Here is a 19,260-nt window from a genome sequence, read left to right as displayed (position 1 = left end):
ACTTGCCCTTTAAGAAGTCGCGCATGCGCAATTCAGTGAGAAAGTTAACTCCTGAACTTCGTAGTCAGAAACATTCAGATTTATAAAATAGAAGGGAAAACACCACAGAGTTGACATGGCATTTCGCCGAAGAAACAAGAGTTACCCTTTCTTTAGCCAGGAGTTCTTAATTCAGAACCATGCCGACATCGTCTTCAGTTTGGTGATTTTCATTTTGATTGGATTGATGTTTGAGGTAAGATGAACTCAGGATTATCTTTTCTTCTCTCGTCTCACTCAGCTGTTGGAAGATCGCAAGCCCGCTAAACTTCCAAGGATGTAACTCACTAAGCTTAGTCTTATCTGTTTAAATAATTTCTTCGCTTTTAAGAACGTTGTTTTATTTGACTGCATCCGAGCTTTGTATCGATGAGATGTGCTGAGTAGATACATATGGTGGTAAAAGTTTCATTAAGGTTTTCATCAATAAATTTAGACACCGTCGTGGTTTTCATTTGCAACACAGAATGGGTTCAGGCTTCACCTACAGGTAAAAGCTGAAACAGGTAGGTTAGGAACCAGACCAGTATGCATTGTTAAAACTCGTGCCAGGTTATCTTCACGTTATCAACATTGTCACTGCTCGAAAAGTTTCTTTTGTGACCAAAACAACGTTGGCTTATACATAGGTAGCAACCAATCAACAACAGCCACAACTCTAGCTTAACTGATTTGTTAAGTTCACATTTTTACCCTTTTGACAAAGTCCAGTTTCCAGCAAAGAGAGTCCGCTGCAAGTTTGATTTTGAGATTTGATAGTTACCACAAAACCCCGATTATTAAAGGAAGTGAGTCCTGTCTGACTTTCAAATTTAAAGCGCCGCTGCTGTACAGAAAGAGTTCCTGGATGTGCTTGACTTTAGACATCTTATTTTGAAAGGTACCGGCGGAAGTTACTCATCTTTTATTCGCTAGCTAGACGGGTTTGCCTAACTGCCACGTCTCAAACTCTGAGCCGCTGTTGCTGGCTGATGTGGGCTCTGTTGAACCAAAGAAATCTACTACCTGAGGGAATTTCACCACAGACAGTTAGTTTATGAATGAATTGGGTGTCTCAAGGAGCCTTCTCAGTGATAAATAAGTTTACAGGCCACTCGGTTTGCAGAACAGCTAACTTTCAAACCGGAACCCTGGTCGTTTCACAGCTGGCCGAGTATAAAATGTAAAGGGTATTTCCTTGCTTTTTTCTCATAGCGAAAAACAGAGAAACGCAAGTGCAGACGTTGACGTTGACAGGTCACCTGAGGCCCCCCTCGGAGCTCAAGGAATGAATGGAGGGATTTTGCACGTATATCTTATCATGTCCTCAGCACTGATGCCAACGGGAGAAAAGTCTTATAAGACTTGCTGTCTTTTGATCTTGACGTTATCGAAACCCCTCCATGGTCCTCAGATGTACCAGCTGAAAACATGGCACTAAGCATAAAAAAAAGATGATTACCGTTATTCTTAAAACTCTGTGTCCTTTGTTAAGCTTAGCAAATAATTTTTCACGTCTTCAAGTGCTATAGTCAATTGTTTCACAAATTATGCCAGTGATTTTAGGTTAATGTATAGACTAAATAAATAAAAAAAATCTTATTCAGAAGTCTTGTAAATGTTATATGTTTCAGAAAGCTTCACTGTAGGCTTTTAGTATATCTACTTAAATAATCTAAATTTACCATTGATTTACTCTTGTAGCCCCAATGTGGTCTTGAGATACTGTATCATTGTGCCTTTTCATACTTCCTCAGGTAAATTAAACATTTTTAAAATAAGCATTTCAATGATCTGGTCACAGTTTCAAGCAATATGGTTTTACACAAGAGGTTGCAACTTCCTTTTTAAAGTTGTTGCAAGCCTTTAAAGTTGTAAAGCCCTGATTAAATGTATGTCTCTTGCAAGGGTTGCTAATAATTTTGGAGCTCTGTTACTGATGCTATAGATTCAGAAACTGAAATCCTTACTTCTTAATCTACACACAGAAACCCTCTTACATATTTGTTTGGATACTGTGACAAACAACAACTTGAGTTGTCACTCATTCAGGTTTACTGAATCATTGTTGCTAATTCAATCTTGTCTATTTTTCAGGCAACAGCAAAGACAGCTATACTGTTCATTCAGCCTCAGTACAATGTCACCACATTATCACCAGGTATGTAGTGCACTTAAGGAATTCTACGTATTATACGAACGTATTTTAAATGCAACATTTGATTTACAGTTTCCACTGGACTGCTTTATTCAGTTTCACTTCTGCTGCTGCTTTTCCTGCATGTTGCATTAACATATTAGTCACATTAAACTGTGGTAAAAACAGTGAGCGCAAGTTTTTATTTGTCCTTCTCTAAGATCTGTGTTTGACCACTCCTATGTGTGCTTAGAGGGTGAGGTGACACTGTATCATTATGGATGGAAGGACGGTGCAACCATCCTCTTCTACTTCTTCATCGCCATCATTCTTCACGCAGTAGTGCAGGAGTATCTCCTTGATGTAAGTACACAGTGTCCCAGTGTCGACTTGTTAAACTGTGGTTTTAGGAGGAACATACCAAGCATTTTAGGCACCAAAGAATACTGATTAACCCTTAAAACAAACAGAAGGTGGCTGAGTGGTCTAGCTGTACAGTATTGATAAAAAATGCTTATTTTGTTGCACATTTCTGTACTGTTAGCTGACCTCTTATGAACTAACTACTCCAGCCGTACAGCAGTTAATAAAAAAAAAATGAGGATAACTATACATTTTAATATCAAAGCAAATTTTCTTTATGGTTTAGAATTACATATTTCCCTTATAGTAAATTTTTGAATAGCATCCTATAAATACGTGCCTTCGAATGAAGTTTAAAAGTTTATATTTTTGGATACGAGTGGGTGCATAATAATAATTTCTAAACAGCATAGAACTGTCATTGTGCTTGTAAATGATAAAGAATCATGATGTAAGTAGATGAAATGCAGTTTTCTACTGTACAGCAGTATGGTTGGTAATTTGTTAACATTCTGATTTAGTGTGTGGAGATAAGGAAGACGAAGGGGAATGTGATCCATCTTAAAGTCTGCACCCGTGTGTCGTTGTTCAGAAATAGGCCACCGAAGAAGGAATGATGTGTTATTTAAGCTCCATAGTCGCAGTTTGTCTTAAAAGGCTTACTTCTTCACAACAGTGTTTTCAGCAGCTATAAATAGCACCTGCCGTCTTTTCTTGGCTCAGTTATTTGTGTTACTGTGACACTTCCTTGTGCATGACAATGACAGAGTTGTCATGCCATCCATTGAGACTGCTTCTAGCTTGATTTTGATCTGTGGTGTCGTTTTCTCACTGCAGAAAGTGAACAGACGTCTCCACCTCTCCAAGAGCAAGAACACCAAGTTTAATGAGTCGGGTCAGCTGTGTGTGTTTCACCTCGTGTCGAGTGTTTGGAGTTTTTACATCCTCATTACAGTGAGTGAGAATTCTTATTTTTAGTCAGTGACACCTTTTGAGTGAAGGGGATGTCATATTTTTCCTTTAAAACTTACCTCAAACTGGTGTTCATTAAAATAAAGTATTCTCCTTTTGATCTCTTCATGCAGGAGGGTTATCTTCTGCATCCAAGCAGCCTTTGGGAGAACTACCCCCATGTTCACCTCAGGTATGGCTGAATTTTCAGCCCTGTTGTTAACACGGAAGGAAAAAACAAAACAGGTTTAGAGGACACTGAAGTATGACTTCAGGCATATGCCAGTGTTGAAATACTTCTCAGTGAAAAATACACTTGATTTAAATTAATTAAAATTTTAAATTCATAAACAGTTTGATGTTGACAGTTAAAGCCGACTTTAGATTTTCTCTGACCAGAATTCTGAAACTAAGACGTGTCCAATTTACTGTCATAAAATACTGCAAGTAGCAGCTAGCACTGTGATGAGTTAAGGGCAGGCTAACCCCTGACTGTGGACTCAAATGTTAAATAAATGAACAAAATGATAATAAGTAGTTAAAGGGGGGGAGGAGGATCTATTTTAATTGGACTGCAGCGACACCTATTGGCCTGGAGTCGCACACATGCTGTCGTAAAGATGCGACTTTTAACCCGGTGTGTTTGTTTTGGAAGTGAATGGAGATGGGCAGGAAAACACTGATCCCTCTCACTACTAAACTTTGTCAGCCTGCGTGGGGTTGTCATAGAAACTTAGATGTGTCATGAATCGATCAGGAAGCTAAGAAGAAGCATTTTGAAATTACCTATGGTGTTGGTAATCTCATTTTAAGTGTGGATTACAATCCAACATATATCCAGAGGGGAGACTTTTTCAAGATAACTTAGAAAGTCCTCACAGTAACTTTTAAACAGACATATTGGACCAGGCAGTCAATAAAAGACATCAGGGGCATTCAGTTATATAATATTATTTGTGGCATGCAATGATCAAATTTGTTTTTGCATAAAGATGAAGAAAACTGATTTAAATCCCAACTAATACATTTACTTACGTCATAATCACTCACAGACCCTTCCTTTACGAAAAAAAAAAAAAAGCCTATGAAAACCTCATGTATGTAAACTTATCACTTTTCTGACAGTCTACAAATACTTAGGTCTCAGACCCAGCTCTTAGTGAATATTTAGCACTGATCATTGAATGTTGTCAAAGGTTGATCTATATTGTTGCAGCGATTAATTGTGGTTAGTTATGGGCACATTATTCTACATGGAAGAAAACAAAAAAAAAAAAACAAACAAATAAAAAAAAATAAAAAAAATCTTACACTTAATGGCAGCAACTGCCCCAAATAACCTGTAGCACTTTGCCGCACTTACTAAGGTTTTCCCTTCTGTCAAGATTTTTGCTTGTGTTGTACGTCGCTTTGGACAAAGTGTCTGCTAAATGAAACTGTACAACTGTAAATTAATCTAATAAGCATCTTGAAACAGTCAGTTCTTGCGTCGAACAGTCCAGAAATTTACACTCTGACACATTGGTTAGCAATATGATGCACTTACAAAGCTGCTTGTTATGAGCTTAAATTATAAAAAGTGATGACTCTAAAATAAGCCCTTTGTGAAAATGTAGCTTGTGTACGACAGTTCAAGGAAATAGATGCCTCAGATTGAATATGATGACTCTGGGACAGGTTTTTGACATGGTAGAGTGCTTCATCTTAAGAAATCTCTTCCACACATCCTGCATAAGACGCCAAAATTTTCAGCACACATATTCTCAGAAACATTCATGCAAACAGGGGTCATGATCATACTCAAGATGAAACAGCAACATTTTAGCTCTGTTACTTCTGTTTTTGTTTTTAAACACTTAGGTGATTAAATTCAGATCAATCTGGGTATTTTTTGTTCCTCCTTTAACAACTGAAAGCTTTTACATTCCTGTGTGTCTGTCTCTGCTGCAGGTTTCAGGTGAAGTTTTTCTACCTCACACAGCTGGCTTACTGGCTCCATGCCCTGCCAGAGCTCTACTTCCAGAAAGTACGCAAGGTCAGTAAAGAGGTCTGGGAACTGGAGAAGCTCTGGAGTGTGACAAGATAAGCTGTGCGTGGAGTGTGTGTGGTATGTGTGGTGTGTGTGTCTGTGTGTTTAAAACAGAGAGTGAGACTGAACAGAAGAAACCAGGATTTGAGAGCGATACTGATACCTTTGCAAATAAAGTGCATTTTTTTTCAGGAGGAGATTCCTCGGCAGCTGCAGTACATCTGCCTGTATCTGCTGCACATCTCTGCAGCCTATTTGTTGAAGTAAGTAGTAGTAGTAGATGAATCTCACAAACTAAATGTCACTTTAAGGAAAAATGAATGGACAATATGAAGTATATCAAAAGCACAAAGTGATGAAATAAAGCGTTACTGCTCCTTATTCTGCCCTTGGATCTGTAAAAAGAAATAGTGTAAAAAAAAAAGTGTAAAAAAATATAAAAAAGTGTAAAAAAATAAAAAAGTGTAAAAATAAAAATAAAAAAAGTGTAAAAAAAAAAAAAAAAAATCTTTAATTAGCAGGTGAAATTAATGTGTCCTCTGCTTCTCTTTTTTTTCCTGTAGTATGAGTCGTGTTGGCCTGGTGCTTATCTTTCTTCAGTATGTGTCAGAACTAGGCTTTCACATCGCCAGACTCTTTTACTTCACTGATGAGAACCATCAAAAAATGTAAGTAGACTTAGTTCTTGCAACTTCTGAGCTATAGGTGATTTTTTTTTTTGACTTAATTTTCAATATTGTGTTGTGCTTTGTGTGTAATATCTGCACCAGTACGTTTAAACTGTACCCATCTTCACTGTGTGTTTATGCACCAGGTTTGACATGTGGGCGGTCAGCTTTGTGTTTACTCGGATGGCCACCCTGACCCTGATGTTCCTGGCCGTTGGGTTTGGTTTGGCTCGGGCTGAGAATCAGGGGTTAGACTTGGAGACGGGGAACTTCAACACTGTACTGATAAGGTAATGACCTCTGTCCCAAATATGAGGACAATGATTAATCCTGCGGCTATGCTGTTCTATTTTACAGCTACTGTAACAGCTGAAGCTTACAAAGCACATAAAAGGTGTTGACTTTTAATGTTTTATTGTTTTATTACATAAATTCGCAAGAGGTCCAGGATGGACAGAGTATTACATTATGGCTTTGAAGCAAAACACATCTCAGCCATAGACTGTAAAAAAAATGAACATCAGCTTGCTCGGCTGGAAGTGAGGGCTCCACAAAAACTGCTCCCCCTGGTGGCTGGCTGCAGTATAGGTTAAAAATGCGGTTTTCCAGCCATTCCAGATGATCTGTGGTGGAACTTAAAAAAAATTAAAACACCTCGTAGAAATATTTCTCACGTCCGATTGTTGTGGTGATTTGAAGTTATCATTTGGCTGTCTTGTATTAAAGTCCTCTTTTTTCTGAGAAGTTTTGTTTCATTAGTTATACGAGGTTAAAAACAAGGTTTTACGTAACGTTTAACGATGTTTGACAGCTGCCATTCTTCTGTATTTTTTCCGGGGTATATTGTAAAATATATTGGGAGGTAGGGTCAAGAAGTGATTAGACTCTCGAAAAAAAAAAAAAAAAAATTGTCACCCACCTCCACTCAGATTCTCTCAGAATCCCCCATCATCTCTACTGCGCAGACTCTGGCTGCAATTGCTACCAATGGCTGCGCCTGTGACGGAGGAATTTTGGCTTCAAAACCGTACGATGATAAATGGCAGAGCCACACTGTCCACTCTATATACAGTCTATGATCTCAGCAGATGCATTCAATTAGATGTAACTCAAAACTTTATTCACTATTCATTCAATATTCATTTAAATTCAGTTGTAACATCAGTACCATTTTTTTTAAGTTATAATACATCTGTATTAATACTAGCTTCTATTTAGGCAATATTCCACAGCTGATGAGAGTTCAATATGACCCCTGCTGATAAACTGCACTTGTACAGATCAGCCCAAAGAGATCTTGTTAGTTGTTAGTCAGTTTTTTTCTACAGTGAGGAAAAAAGAAAAGAGACATGAACAGAGGAGAAAATGCCAGAGAAAATCAAGACCATCAATGAGAGTTCTTGCAAAGAAATCAGTAAAATGGAGCATTAACAGAGAGACAGCATGGGAAATGTGGGAAAATGTGTAACAGATTGCACTGATGTACTAATTGCTGCAATATTTAACTGCTTGATTAGCTTCTTTTAGAGAGGCTATTAAACTAGCTTTAACTGTGGACAAAACTCAAACAGAGTGACAAACCTTTTTTTAAACAAAGACCATTAAAATCATATCCAAATTAGTATTTGGTGGGAAAAAAAATCAAATAAGAATAATCATCTTCACTTTTATGATACTTTTCTTTAAAATGCTACAAAGTGCTTCAAAAAAGTGTTGCAAGCAGGACATCAGAGGACAAGTAAGAAGCCATTGATGTTGGATAGATAGTTAAGATTCAGAAAAGCCTTCCCATTCAAGAAGGTACTGAAAGATAATTTTTAAGAAGTTAATGAGATTAACAGAGTCTTAGGGCTCTTGGTGTGTTCCATTTACATCAGAACTGGGAAGTGGGGACTGGGAATAACGTCATCTTCGAGTTAAAAGTGTTTCAGTTGCCGAGTTGAGGAAAGTTGCCATAACAGCAATGTTTCTATATGAAAACATTGAACAATACTGTATATACAGCTGATTTAGTGCGACAAACATGAGCACATACAGTCAAAAGCTCTCTTTGGAGCCAGTCCATATAATGCTTTAAAGGTAATCAACGAAACCTCAAAATCAACGTGACGAAAAAACAGACAACCTATGTGAGATGACATGCATAGGACTGATGTGTTTGTGCTGCAGCTGTGTAATTAGCCAGGTGATGAACATTTATTTTCCTAGCTTAGTGTAGGGATCCTGCTCACCCTGTCAGGGTTATGATATGCTATGACCAGCTGATCACACATGATTTCTTTGGCAGTAATTTGACAGTCAATTCTTAACAACTCTCTAACAGGATTTCACTTATTTACTCCAATTTCAATTTCAGTGCTGTTATGTGATGACATGTGACAGCAGCTCTCTGCTGCAAAGATAAAAGGAAAAATATATTTCTGGCTCTCACACCAGGTGAACACACCAAGTGCTGGAGAGTAATTGTTTTAATAGTGCACACAATGTCAGGTCTGTTTTCCAAATCACACAATCACTAATCTTCATACCTTGGGGCCCCCTTTAGGATGACTGTTCTACTGCTGGTGTGTTTGATCCAATCCTGGCTACTTTGGAAGTTTATTCGCTTCCAGCTGAGACGCTGGAGAGAGTTCAGACACGAACAGGCTGTTCGCAAGAAGACTGCCACAAAACAAGCCCTGCGGCCCCTGAAGAGAGACTCACGTAAGTGTGAACAGCTGCTCCGTCATGTTTCCAAACACCTGATAACTCCTTAAAAAATGCTAACACCAGAACAGTTTTATGATCATACAATCACATTAGTTTTGACATCTCATCTCTGTGTGTCATACCAGTTGGACATCATGAAAATGGAGTACTTAAAGCCGAAAACGGAGCCTCTCCTCGGACCAAAAAACTCAAATCTCCCTAAGATGTCGCACTGACTGGCCTGAACTGTGCCTTAGCCCCGGCTGAGGTTTCTCATCAGCACAACAAAGAAGCTGGCGGCCACAAACCACCGAGTTTCTGGTTGAGTATGTCCTGAGATGTTACAGAGACTCAGCCACCACAGACTTTGGCCTGAATGCTGGAAAAACAAAACAAGAAATCTCTCGAGCCCGACAGACATTTACTCCTCTCATCATATCAGTATTTTTTTATACATCCACGCAGCCTGCTATCCCGCCCTAAGAAGCACCATCATACACAGAGTGATTCCGATGTTAAGTGAAAACAGTGTGTGGCACACATCTTATCCTGTGTGCATGTGTGTGTGTGTCAGTGTTGAATGTGTCGATCCTCATTCAGAAGTACTGTATTGGTTGTAGCCTTGTCTGATGTCCCAGCTGTTTTTTCAGCTCTCGCCATTGAGCCGGCTTTGCTTGTTTTCTAGTCTGTTCCGTTGGAGCAGGAAGCTGTTACTGATGATGTAATGGTATGATATGTGTTAGCCTGAACATGATCTTTTTACCCTGTGAGGAAAGGGATCATAGTGTGCTCACCTGAGCTCCACTCAGTGATATATTTCTGTTTCAAAGTCGACATTTGTTTCTGGTCACTTAACAGATAAGCATCAAGTATGTATGTTTGATATTACCGCATGCCATTCCACATGTTGCTTTTCTTTGGGTTTGTTAATGACTTTATTAAATAATGCAATTTTCTGAAATACGTGGATAACTGGTTCGTTTCATATCTGCTAAACTGTCTTTGTTTTATTTAACTTCAAAATACATAAAGATGCAACTGGTGGTAATAGAAATAAAATTCTGTTCTTTTAGTATTTTTCTATTGAACATTTAAAAAGTTAAATATCTGCTGGTACAGTGCATGTAGATTCAAAAAGTTGCAGCCTGCTTCACCTCTATTTTTAGCCCACTGCTAACTGAATGCTAAACGTGTTTAGGTGTTAGTTATGTCCTTGATTTTATACAGTTGCCTTCTTTTTGTTGATGTTCATACAGTGATCCTGCAAAAGCTGTGAAAGTGATTTGTAAGTCTATTCCTGGATTCAGTATTGCAACTTGGGTTTTGACAGTGACTTTAAAGGCATCACCATCCATCCATCCCACATGAGTCTAAGATCTTAACATTAGCTGACCATACACTGTATAACTCATAGACGTAGAGTCCATGATGTCACCCATCCATTTCTGAAAGAGAGTTTTGATGCCTGTTGACTAGAGCCATATGAAAATGATGAAAACTTTGAGGAAGGACGACACAAAAAGACTGGCTTTGCAGAGAGTGGCTTTCAGTGTGCCTGCCTTTCAGTTGAGTCAGCCATGCCCTTATATGCGCAAAACTTCTAGTTAATAACTTTAAAAATGACAAATTAAAAAAAATTACCCTGTACCCTAGGTAAACTTCCTTCTGGCCCTTTATACATGTATGTCAGTGTCTGTGTCTGCCTTGAACCCTCTCCTCAGCCTGTTTGTAGATGTTTTTGTTGTATAGGGACATTCCTGGGCAGAGAGTAAGCATGGTTACACAAGTGACTTTGCGTGTTGATTACTGAGTGAAAGAGGCTATCCCGAATGGCTAAGATAGCAGAGGTAGCGCAGAGCAAGAAAAACAACCAAAGTGAAACAAAACGCCAAACAGATTAAGCTTTTACTACATGAAGGTGAAGCTTGGCTCAACTTTCACTCGCTTTTGGGCACTTGAAGAGCAGCCCAGGATGAAGAACAACACAAGTTGGCTTTCTACTGAGCAGGTATGTTTCCTACACCCGTGATTAGCTTGAGCTAACATGACAAGTCTGGTAATCTGGTAAATTTAGTGATAAACTGTCAGATTTTGCCAAACAGATCCCTTTCACCAGAGGTCTCTGTGTAGACAGTATGTATGGATGAAGATACATAAAAAGGTTGGATCATAGCTTTGTGGTATGATTTATTAATTCTGTCTTTCCAGACATCATGAAGACAGCTCTTCCACTTCATCACCTAAAAAACAGGAACAACAAAAGGAATGAGTGTTATTTGTTTTAATATAAATCAGAATTGAAAAGGGAAAAAAATCTGACATCCACTTTAAGATATTTAGCGTTGATTTATGCAAAGAGTTTAATGGCTGGTAAGTGTTTTACTCTTGGAGTCAGCTGCCTGGTTCTCGGCTGTCCTCACATCCAACTTCTGCCGCAGAGAATCCAGCGTGTGTTCAGGGACATGGCTTGCAATTGACTCCAGATACTTCAGCACAAATTGGTCGGCATCAGTCAACACAAAGCGATGGCTGAATGCTTCAGAAACACAGAAGGGGAGAATTATGAATCTAAGACATGAGAACACATTTATAAGTCCAGTGCTGAAAAGACAAAGTTACCCTCGATGGTGGCTCCGATAGCAAAGTCTGCAGGTGAGTAGAACTCAGGATCATCTACATTAGAGCCTGGCTTGGGAATGCGGGTTTTCTCCAAAAACTTCCTACCAATGGTCCCAGAGGTGGGCTTTTCATAAATACTGATCATGTCATCGGACAGGAAATAGGATAGTACAAAACGGCGGACCTCATCATAAGGATTCTGGGAGTCCTGGCATTTCAGAGAGAGGAACAGGAGGGAAATGATTTGTGCTGTTGTTGCAATTTCAAACCCCTCAGTTTAGCCACAAACACATCATCGCATATGTTGGCTCACCAGCCTGGCGCTGTAGCGCAGGACTTTGTTGCCCATCGTGAGCATCTTCATCACGTTCTTTATGGGAGGTTTAGGGATTAAAGACAAACAGTTCCTTAGAGAATCCTCAAGGGAACCAAAACCATTGTAGGGAGGAAACACCTGTAAATAAAAGATATAATGTTATCCACCCTTAGACAATAAAGAAAGAAAGAAAGAAAGAAAGAAAGAAAGAAAGAAAGAAAGAAAGAAAGAAAGAAAGAAAGAAAGAAAGAAGTTCATGTCAGTTACTCACCGTCTTCCTCTCCTGAGGTCTGTACGTCATCTCTGCTATCTCTATGGGTTTGATCTCCAGCTCAGGGTGGTTCTTGTGGTAATATTCTTTAGTGTATCCATCACAGTCATACAGCAAGAAGTGACGGCCCAGCAGCTTAATCTTCTGACCCACAATAAAGTCTTTTGGGGAGTAGTACTCGTCTACTTCCTGTTTTGAAATTTCCATCGCACAACTGGGGAAGACCTCTGCAAATGAAGGAAATACCAAATAATTGTATGTAATATAATTCATTTCTTACTTTTTTGTTGTTGATACTGTTTTATTTTTTTATGTTGTAAAGTGTTGTCCTTTTTGTTACCAGTAGCCTTAAAATGAGTCTTACACAAGTGATGAGTCTTGAAAAATGTTATAAAATATCAAAAAAAAAAAAAAAGATTCCTCTTGTGACCACGTTAAGCGGTCAGTGGTCCCGACATAAAATCTAACTTGACAAAAACTCGTAACTAATGGTGTAGAAAAACACAGAGTACTGTTTCTTACCAGACTCTGGTTTGAGCTTCTTGGGCAGCTTCTGTCTGCGAATCAGAACTGGGAAGGGATCACGGCCACTGTTGGGTTTGTGGACCTCCCTGATCTCCACTGTGTCATCTACAAGGAAAAAATGTATGATAACCGGCCTGGTCTCCCTGCGCTGAGAGTCAGACTCATCCCAAACGGCGTAGAAACGCAGCACCTGGCAAAGAAGTTAGACTTAAATATATAACATTGGAATGGTTTAAAGAACAGTTTCTTTGGGTTATCTTTTTAACGTCTTAGTGTCCCATTTTTGGGCCTGTATTCTGCTTGACAATGTTGCTTAACTTTGGATTTTTGTTTTTGATCTGCTTCAGCCTGAGTTGTAACAAACTATTTAGTCATTGATCTATTTTCATCATGTTATACTGTTGTTGTAGAAATAAAAGATTTCTCAGGAATCTGGAAATACAAATTATTGAAAACTACATAACCTTGTTATTGCAAAGATCTTAAAATGTCTACCTGACATTTATGATTTCTTTATGCATCTCAGTGGGATTCAAAATTGGTGATATCATGGAAGATGGAAAAACAACGCAAGCAGATCTTTTTGAACTTGAAATAGCTTGAATATGAAACTTTTTCATTACAGTAAGTGAAGGAAAGGAAACTTTTTTACCTTACGATCCATGTTAAGAAAATGGTACAGGGTGTCGTATTCAGAGGGAGATGTGAAAGAGGTTTGCTGAGGTTTCGTACGGTGCTCTATGTAAGGATCAACAGGCATGGGCTCAGCATCATTCAGTACGATGCCCTCATTCTCCATGAAATCCTAAATGATAAAAGAGATGTTTATTTGTTTTTGTTAGGCACTCAAAGGAAAACACACAGGTGAAGAAGGTGTGTTCACACAGCTGAGCTTTGTACCTTTGTAAAATTATCGCAGTGTGTGATGTGATACTGGACCCCGTACACCTCCAGGTTCATGCCTATGTTCAAGTCTTTCCAGATGTAATGATCTCCTTTCTCATTCTTGGGCAGACGCTGGCGTTTGATCCGTTTTCCTTGGGGTATCCCAGAATTCCCCACAACTGGCTCAAAGATGCTCATGCTGTCATCTTCAAGGTAATAGTAAATGACCACTGGGCGTACACGGTACTCCTCATCAGGGGAGTCAGGGATGCTCTCCTCAAAGAATCCATGGAAGCGAAGCACCTAGTAAACAACACGTTGAACAGATAATTAGAAAAGTTTTAACAGCAGAAAAAATCTTTTTCCTTTTTGTCTTCTTGGTGTTTTGCTACCTTCTTATCAAGGGCCACATGAGCTGGGATGAATTCTTTGGCTAGACTCTGGTCAGTATAGTCATAAGTCCCATTTGGTTTCTCAAAGGACAATTCGCTGATTTCCTGCTGGATCAGCTGCTCCGATAGTAAAGGATCCTGTCCAATCCCCACAGAGGGGCGGCGGGGCAGAGCATAGCCATTCTTGTAGTCCAGAGTCTGAGGACGATGGAAAGCTGACTTCTGCACAGAAACATCATAAAGGAGAAGATAAATTAGCTCAGGATTAGAAAAAACATATAGTTTTAAGTGTTTCACTTTATACAAAATTACAAAACTGATGGAAACAAATAACAATACTGCAGTTGTTCAAGTCAATAATGTCACAGAACGGCACGGTAACAACTTTAGTTACTCAGCTCAGTAAAGCTCAGAGTGGATACTGAAGCCCTTTTCACGTTAATTTGACGTTCTTGAATTTCGTACTTGAATTTCCCTCCGGGGATTAATAAAGTATGACTTATCTTATCTTATCTTATCTTACCGTTACGTCCCGGAAAGTGTACCCCGGTAAAAATGGTAACCCATGACTGTTCCAGTTCACAGACATTGTTCGTCTTGACGACAGCGAAAGAAAAGAAAAAATGGACTGTTTCAAGGGAAAAGTATAGTTGACGAATTGTGTTCCAGCGGCGTGAAGAAATGTGAACCAGCAGCCTGAGTCGCGGTAAGTTTGTGGTTTCCACGGAAACGGCAAGACAGCAACGTCCGCGAGGACCACAGAATATCTGTATAAAATACAGTTTTAAAAATATATAGTTTTACAGGACTCAATTTCGACATTCTGATGCTGGGTAATTAAAAAATAAAAAAGGAAATTGTACAATATATTTTAAGACTGGATTTCAATAAATCTAAATTAAATCAAAGTGCAGAGCTGCAGTTCGACCAGCAGAGGGCGACCTACACCATTACATTACTTGTCAGCTCCATACCGTTCGCGATTAGTCCACGCTATTAGTAGACTCAGATTAAAATGACACGAGAATAAAAATACATCAAATAATTAAAATACAATAAAATAAATAATAATAATAACTCAGTGTTTTCACCTTATTTAGAACCATGCTCTTCATCCACATGTGCAGCTGACTGTATGTTTGTATAGTTTAGCATATATTTATATTAACATAATTACTTCAGCTGATTTGATTGTACCTGTATAGTGACAAAAAAGTAATCTGAATCTGAGGTCGATCCCATTTTTAGTTCCACACCAGAATAAGTGACAGAGTAAGTATTTTACAAACCCAGACTGTAAAAGATGTAATGTGGATCTCTTTTTTGCATCCTCCACTTGTACCCACGTTGATAGGGAGGCTACAAAGATACAAAACAAAACAAAAACCTATAGACAGCCAGCATTCAAACAGGAAAATGTAACAGAAACACATAATACAAGAGCAGTTATTCTTGAACACAGTTTATTCCAAGCACAGGAGTCATATTTTGGTCTCACTTTACCAGCTGATGCCACAATTTGATCCCGTTCAAATTGAAAGATATTGGATAATGACCTTATTAAAACTGTGGATGTGGATGACCCTAATATGTCCTGTGTACTCCTATTTTTAACTCTCAGCCAGAAAAATACCAAGCCTTCTTTTCAAAACTATAATTATGTCTACACTTAAATTCAGGGCAGCGCAGACAGTACTGGATTGACAATAGCTTATTTAAACTGGTGACATGATTTTAGAAACTCAGTTTGTACATTTCTTCTTCTTCTTCTTCTTCTTTTTTTATTACCTCGCCAGATTTTTGTGATAAGAAGAAGAGTCTTTGAACAAAAGTATTGTTGACAAGAAATCTTACATTTGCAAAAGAGGGAGGACTTGATTCTCTAGCAGTTGAAATAGTACAAGTTAGGTGTATTGTAGATCATTTAATTTGGACATACACTTATCATGAGATGAATTTAGGACAATTAGTTTAGAAATCATGTGACTAGGTATACACTAACTGTACTGTAGATAAGAGGGACTGACAGCTCGAAAGGGCACTGCTCTGTGATTTGAATGTACTGTATCAAAAATAAGCTTCAATCACAAAAACCTCTTTGAGGCTCTTTATATGATAGATGTAGTTTTTTTCATTAACCGCTGACATCACTTTGGGAATGGGCTGATCCCCTTCTTAGGAAGCAAAAAACAACAAACACAGAAACACTAGGATTGCATCCCTGAGGTGCCAGACAAACCTTCGCAAATGTATAAAAAATATCTCATAAAACAAACCTTACTTGAGAACAAAAATACACAACATCAATAAACTATTAAATATTATAAAATAGATTTTATAAGGGTTGAGATGACTTCTCCCCAAAATATATCTTTTGGTTTTAAAAGAGTTCGTAAGGCAGCATTGTTTTCCATAAAGATTGTCTCAGATTGTCCCACTGCCCGATACACGTCTGTCAGCTTTTATTTTGAAAGTCCACTCTTGAATACTGGAGGTTAAAAAGCAGAAAGCTCCAGGTGTTGCAGTCTCCTGCAGCTGAAGCAGACTCATCTGAGGCCCTGGCTCTTCAGTCACCATGTAGTCTCTTTTGGCCTGTGTGTGTCGAACGCAGCTTACCCATAAATCTCCACTTCAAAAAAAGGGTCTGCCGAGGTCATGGGCAAGGCGGTATAGCCTTTCACCTCTCGCTTCCGGCAGAAAGAGAGCAGCTAAGAGGCGAGCTTACCATGCAGAGAGGGAGCTTATTCCCTAACAGCTTATTATACCCAGAGGAATACATGAACCAGCTTTCTTCAAGTCTGCAAAAAGGCTGTTCCCAGCTAAGTAAGTCTACAGTTGCTTTTGCCTGCTGGCTAGTAAAGCTTCATAAGAGCCAAGAGCGTCCTAAAGTTCACTGAAGTCTCTTCTCAGTCTTTAGTAATACCGGTTGAGGCTACGTGTCCCAGGAATATCTGGCTGCCCATTCATCCAGATCTCCCGTATGATCCTCTCCCTTTCCTCCAGCCTCTGCGCCCTCTCCAGCTCCTCCGCCGATGTAAACACGTTCATGTTGAGCGTGCGTTCGAACCGTCGGTGCCGTCGCGCCGACAGATCCGATGTGGTGTCCCAGTCTGAGTCTGAGTCGCTGGTGTCGGAGGACGAGTCGGCGGGGCGAGCTCGCTTCTTAGTGGGAGGCTGCTGGCGAGGCTGGCAGTCTGTGCGACAGGAGATCTGGACCACCAGGGCGAAGAGGGTGAGGAAGAGGCCGAGACACACACCGCAGACGAAGAAGAGTGCAGCCCTCTCTGGGTGATCTTAAAGAAATGAGAAAGATAGACACAGATCAGTCAATTTCTTACCATAAAGGTGTCAAACATCCAATTGGATCTCTGTGGATGATCTATCCTGGTATGCGTGAGTCTTGAGGCTTGTTTTACTCATTTCTAGCTTGGTATCTTCAGTAGTGTTTCTCACAATCTACCATTTCTAATATGTAACACGCTTCTCCTTGGACATCACAGAAAATACAGTATGTGTTCATTTGACCTTATGACTTGTGCAATTTGCTGTCTAAACTTTTTTTTGGTAACCTGAGGAAATGAAACAGGAAATATTAAAACTGTTGCAGCAGCTGGTTGAGGCAGCTGACTGATATTGTGTGTACATCATGTGTAAAGTGTGAGTATGTAGCTGTTATCTTACATCAGCATTCCTCTGGCCTTTATTTACCCACCTTTCATTCCCAGGAAAAAGGAAATGGGGGGAATATTACCCAGAAAGATAGCATGCCACACACACGTACCACACATGGGACCTCTTAATGGCTCATAACAAAAACGTGATTTAAAGAACGTCACCCCACCTGATATGTAAGTGTAAGCTGCCAGTGCGTTGCTGATGAGGGCCATGTTGACACCAGATGTGGAGTTGATGATGGGATTAATCTCTGGAGGACGTTGAGGACTCTCTCCTCCTCCTCCTTCTCCTCCTTCCTCTGGGGGATTTGGAAACTTCTCCTCGTTGGGGTTTGTCTCCCTGATCTTCTTCCTATCTGCGAGGGACGACAGAGCATAGAAGCTCAGTTACAAATACGGTAACCACATGTAGAGTCAGATCATGACAGCACTGTTTAGGTCATTTACAGTAAAGCTGGTGTATTGTCTCTGAGGTATTGTGACTACAGCATTCAGACCACTGAGTCATCCTCCATCTGCTCTGTGTGGTTCAGATTTTGGAAGATACACTTCTACAGAAAGATGCATCACCGATTCATCAGACAGCTCTGCATCCGCTTCTGCAGTCAAGCTCAGGTTATTAAGAAACAGAGAACTACATGGGAGAAGTTTGCACTTTGGCAACTTGTCAAAAAGCTCCCACAGATTTGTCAGGGAACTATTTATAGCCGGGAACAACTGTTTCCTCCTCTCTCAGTATTCTCATCGTAGTGTGGCTCCTCTGTGTGTTTACATGTGGACGTGTGTTTGTGTTTGCAGGAGTGGAGGAGATGGGATTCAAAAACAAAGGAGCGCAGAGTGATTTGATTACTTTCGTTTCTGAGGATGTCACCTCTGGTTATAAGTGAGGGAGTGTTTACTACAGTAACTTCAGCTCTGTGAGTAAGCAAAGCCTCACTGAAAAAACAACAACCCCAGAGCTAAATAAACAGGAGCACTCAGTTTAACACACTCATCCTGTGTACAGTTGTGTTCACACTTGTGATTTTGGGTCAGTGTTGGTAGAAGTATTTTGGTGAGTTGCCACACACACACACACACACACACACACACAGTGATGACCTCAAATTGCAGAGTTTCTCAGGTGTGTCAGGCTCGCTTTATCTGATAAATGCAGTTTAGACTGGCATCGCTCACTAAGCAGGAAAGTGTTTCCACCTGGACCAACTGCTGCGGTGAAGCAAACATCAGGTAACATTCAACCTCCGGACCACAATCTCTTTTGTAAACACACAAACAGGGAAAGGAGTCATCAACAGAAAACACTGGGGATATGCCTAAATTACATGTTAAGGGTATTATTTTAACATAATAAATTCTTCTGATTGTCCCAACTCAAAATCTGATCGGTCATAAATTTTAGTTGGCAAAAAGTTTGACAGCTATTATCAGTAAGGAGAGAAGATAAAGGTAATGAAAGGCTTACTAAGGTTGTTTGTAACTCTCCCAGTTTGGATCAGTGTTTGTTTTTGAGAGTAAAACGGCTTGAAGTTTTATCAGAGAAGCTAAATTTGAAGGCAATGTAATTTTTCTCTAGCCCCTGATACTTGTTAAGGAGGCTGTGAGGACTCTCTCCAAGTCATGTACTTCTTTTGAGGCAAATGAATGGAGCGCAGGTCTTCTTTGTAACACTACTTTTCTTTGTTCAAGACAACTTTTTGCAAGATACAACACAACGAGGTAAA

General features: G+C 39.5%; 3 protein-coding genes across 4 annotated transcripts in view; 1 reads left to right on the top strand and 2 right to left on the bottom strand.

Annotated features, from left to right (window-relative positions):
* Positions 1 to 11: 11 nt before the first annotated feature.
* On the top strand, positions 12 to 9,495 carry tram2 (translocation associated membrane protein 2). Its single transcript, XM_074685125.1, has 11 exons — positions 12 to 235; positions 2,116 to 2,179; positions 2,409 to 2,518; positions 3,356 to 3,472; positions 3,604 to 3,662; positions 5,420 to 5,504; positions 5,691 to 5,761; positions 6,062 to 6,166; positions 6,313 to 6,456; positions 8,712 to 8,869; positions 9,001 to 9,495. The coding sequence occupies exons 1-11, from the start codon at positions 116 to 118 to the stop codon at positions 9,075 to 9,077; spliced, it is 1,110 nt and encodes a 369-aa protein (XP_074541226.1). The 5' UTR covers positions 12 to 115; the 3' UTR covers positions 9,078 to 9,495.
* A 1,539-nt stretch (positions 9,496 to 11,034) lies between these two features.
* On the bottom strand, positions 11,035 to 14,567 carry efhc1 (EF-hand domain (C-terminal) containing 1). Its single transcript, XM_074685541.1, has 10 exons — positions 14,386 to 14,567; positions 13,863 to 14,084; positions 13,486 to 13,773; positions 13,238 to 13,390; positions 12,583 to 12,775; positions 12,061 to 12,287; positions 11,787 to 11,927; positions 11,474 to 11,681; positions 11,238 to 11,390; positions 11,035 to 11,094 (listed from the first exon to the last, which is right to left on the bottom strand). The coding sequence occupies exons 1-10, from the start codon at positions 14,449 to 14,451 to the stop codon at positions 11,066 to 11,068; spliced, it is 1,680 nt and encodes a 559-aa protein (XP_074541642.1). The 5' UTR covers positions 14,452 to 14,567; the 3' UTR covers positions 11,035 to 11,065.
* Positions 14,568 to 15,361: 794 nt separating this feature from the next.
* Positions 15,362 to 19,260, bottom strand: part of eva1aa (eva-1 homolog A, regulator of programmed cell death a) — a 189,552-nt gene continuing 185,653 nt past the window's right edge. For both annotated transcript variants that reach the window (XM_074685048.1, XM_074685049.1), the window contains exons 7-8: positions 17,704 to 17,892; positions 15,362 to 17,155 (exon numbers count right to left, since the gene is read on the bottom strand). In XM_074685048.1, coding sequence (XP_074541149.1) covers positions 16,776 to 17,155; positions 17,704 to 17,892 — 569 coding nt within the window. In that variant the 3' untranslated portion in view covers positions 15,362 to 16,775. The remainder of the gene's footprint in view (positions 17,156 to 17,703; positions 17,893 to 19,260) is intronic.

Source organism: Halichoeres trimaculatus, unplaced genomic scaffold (assembly GCF_033239565.1).
Source record: "Halichoeres trimaculatus isolate MK-OKI-2021-1 unplaced genomic scaffold, fHalTri1.1 fHalTri1_scaffold_13, whole genome shotgun sequence".
NCBI lineage: Eukaryota > Metazoa > Chordata > Actinopteri > Labriformes > Labridae > Halichoeres > Halichoeres trimaculatus.
This window is presented reverse-complemented; position numbering and strand designations above follow the sequence as displayed.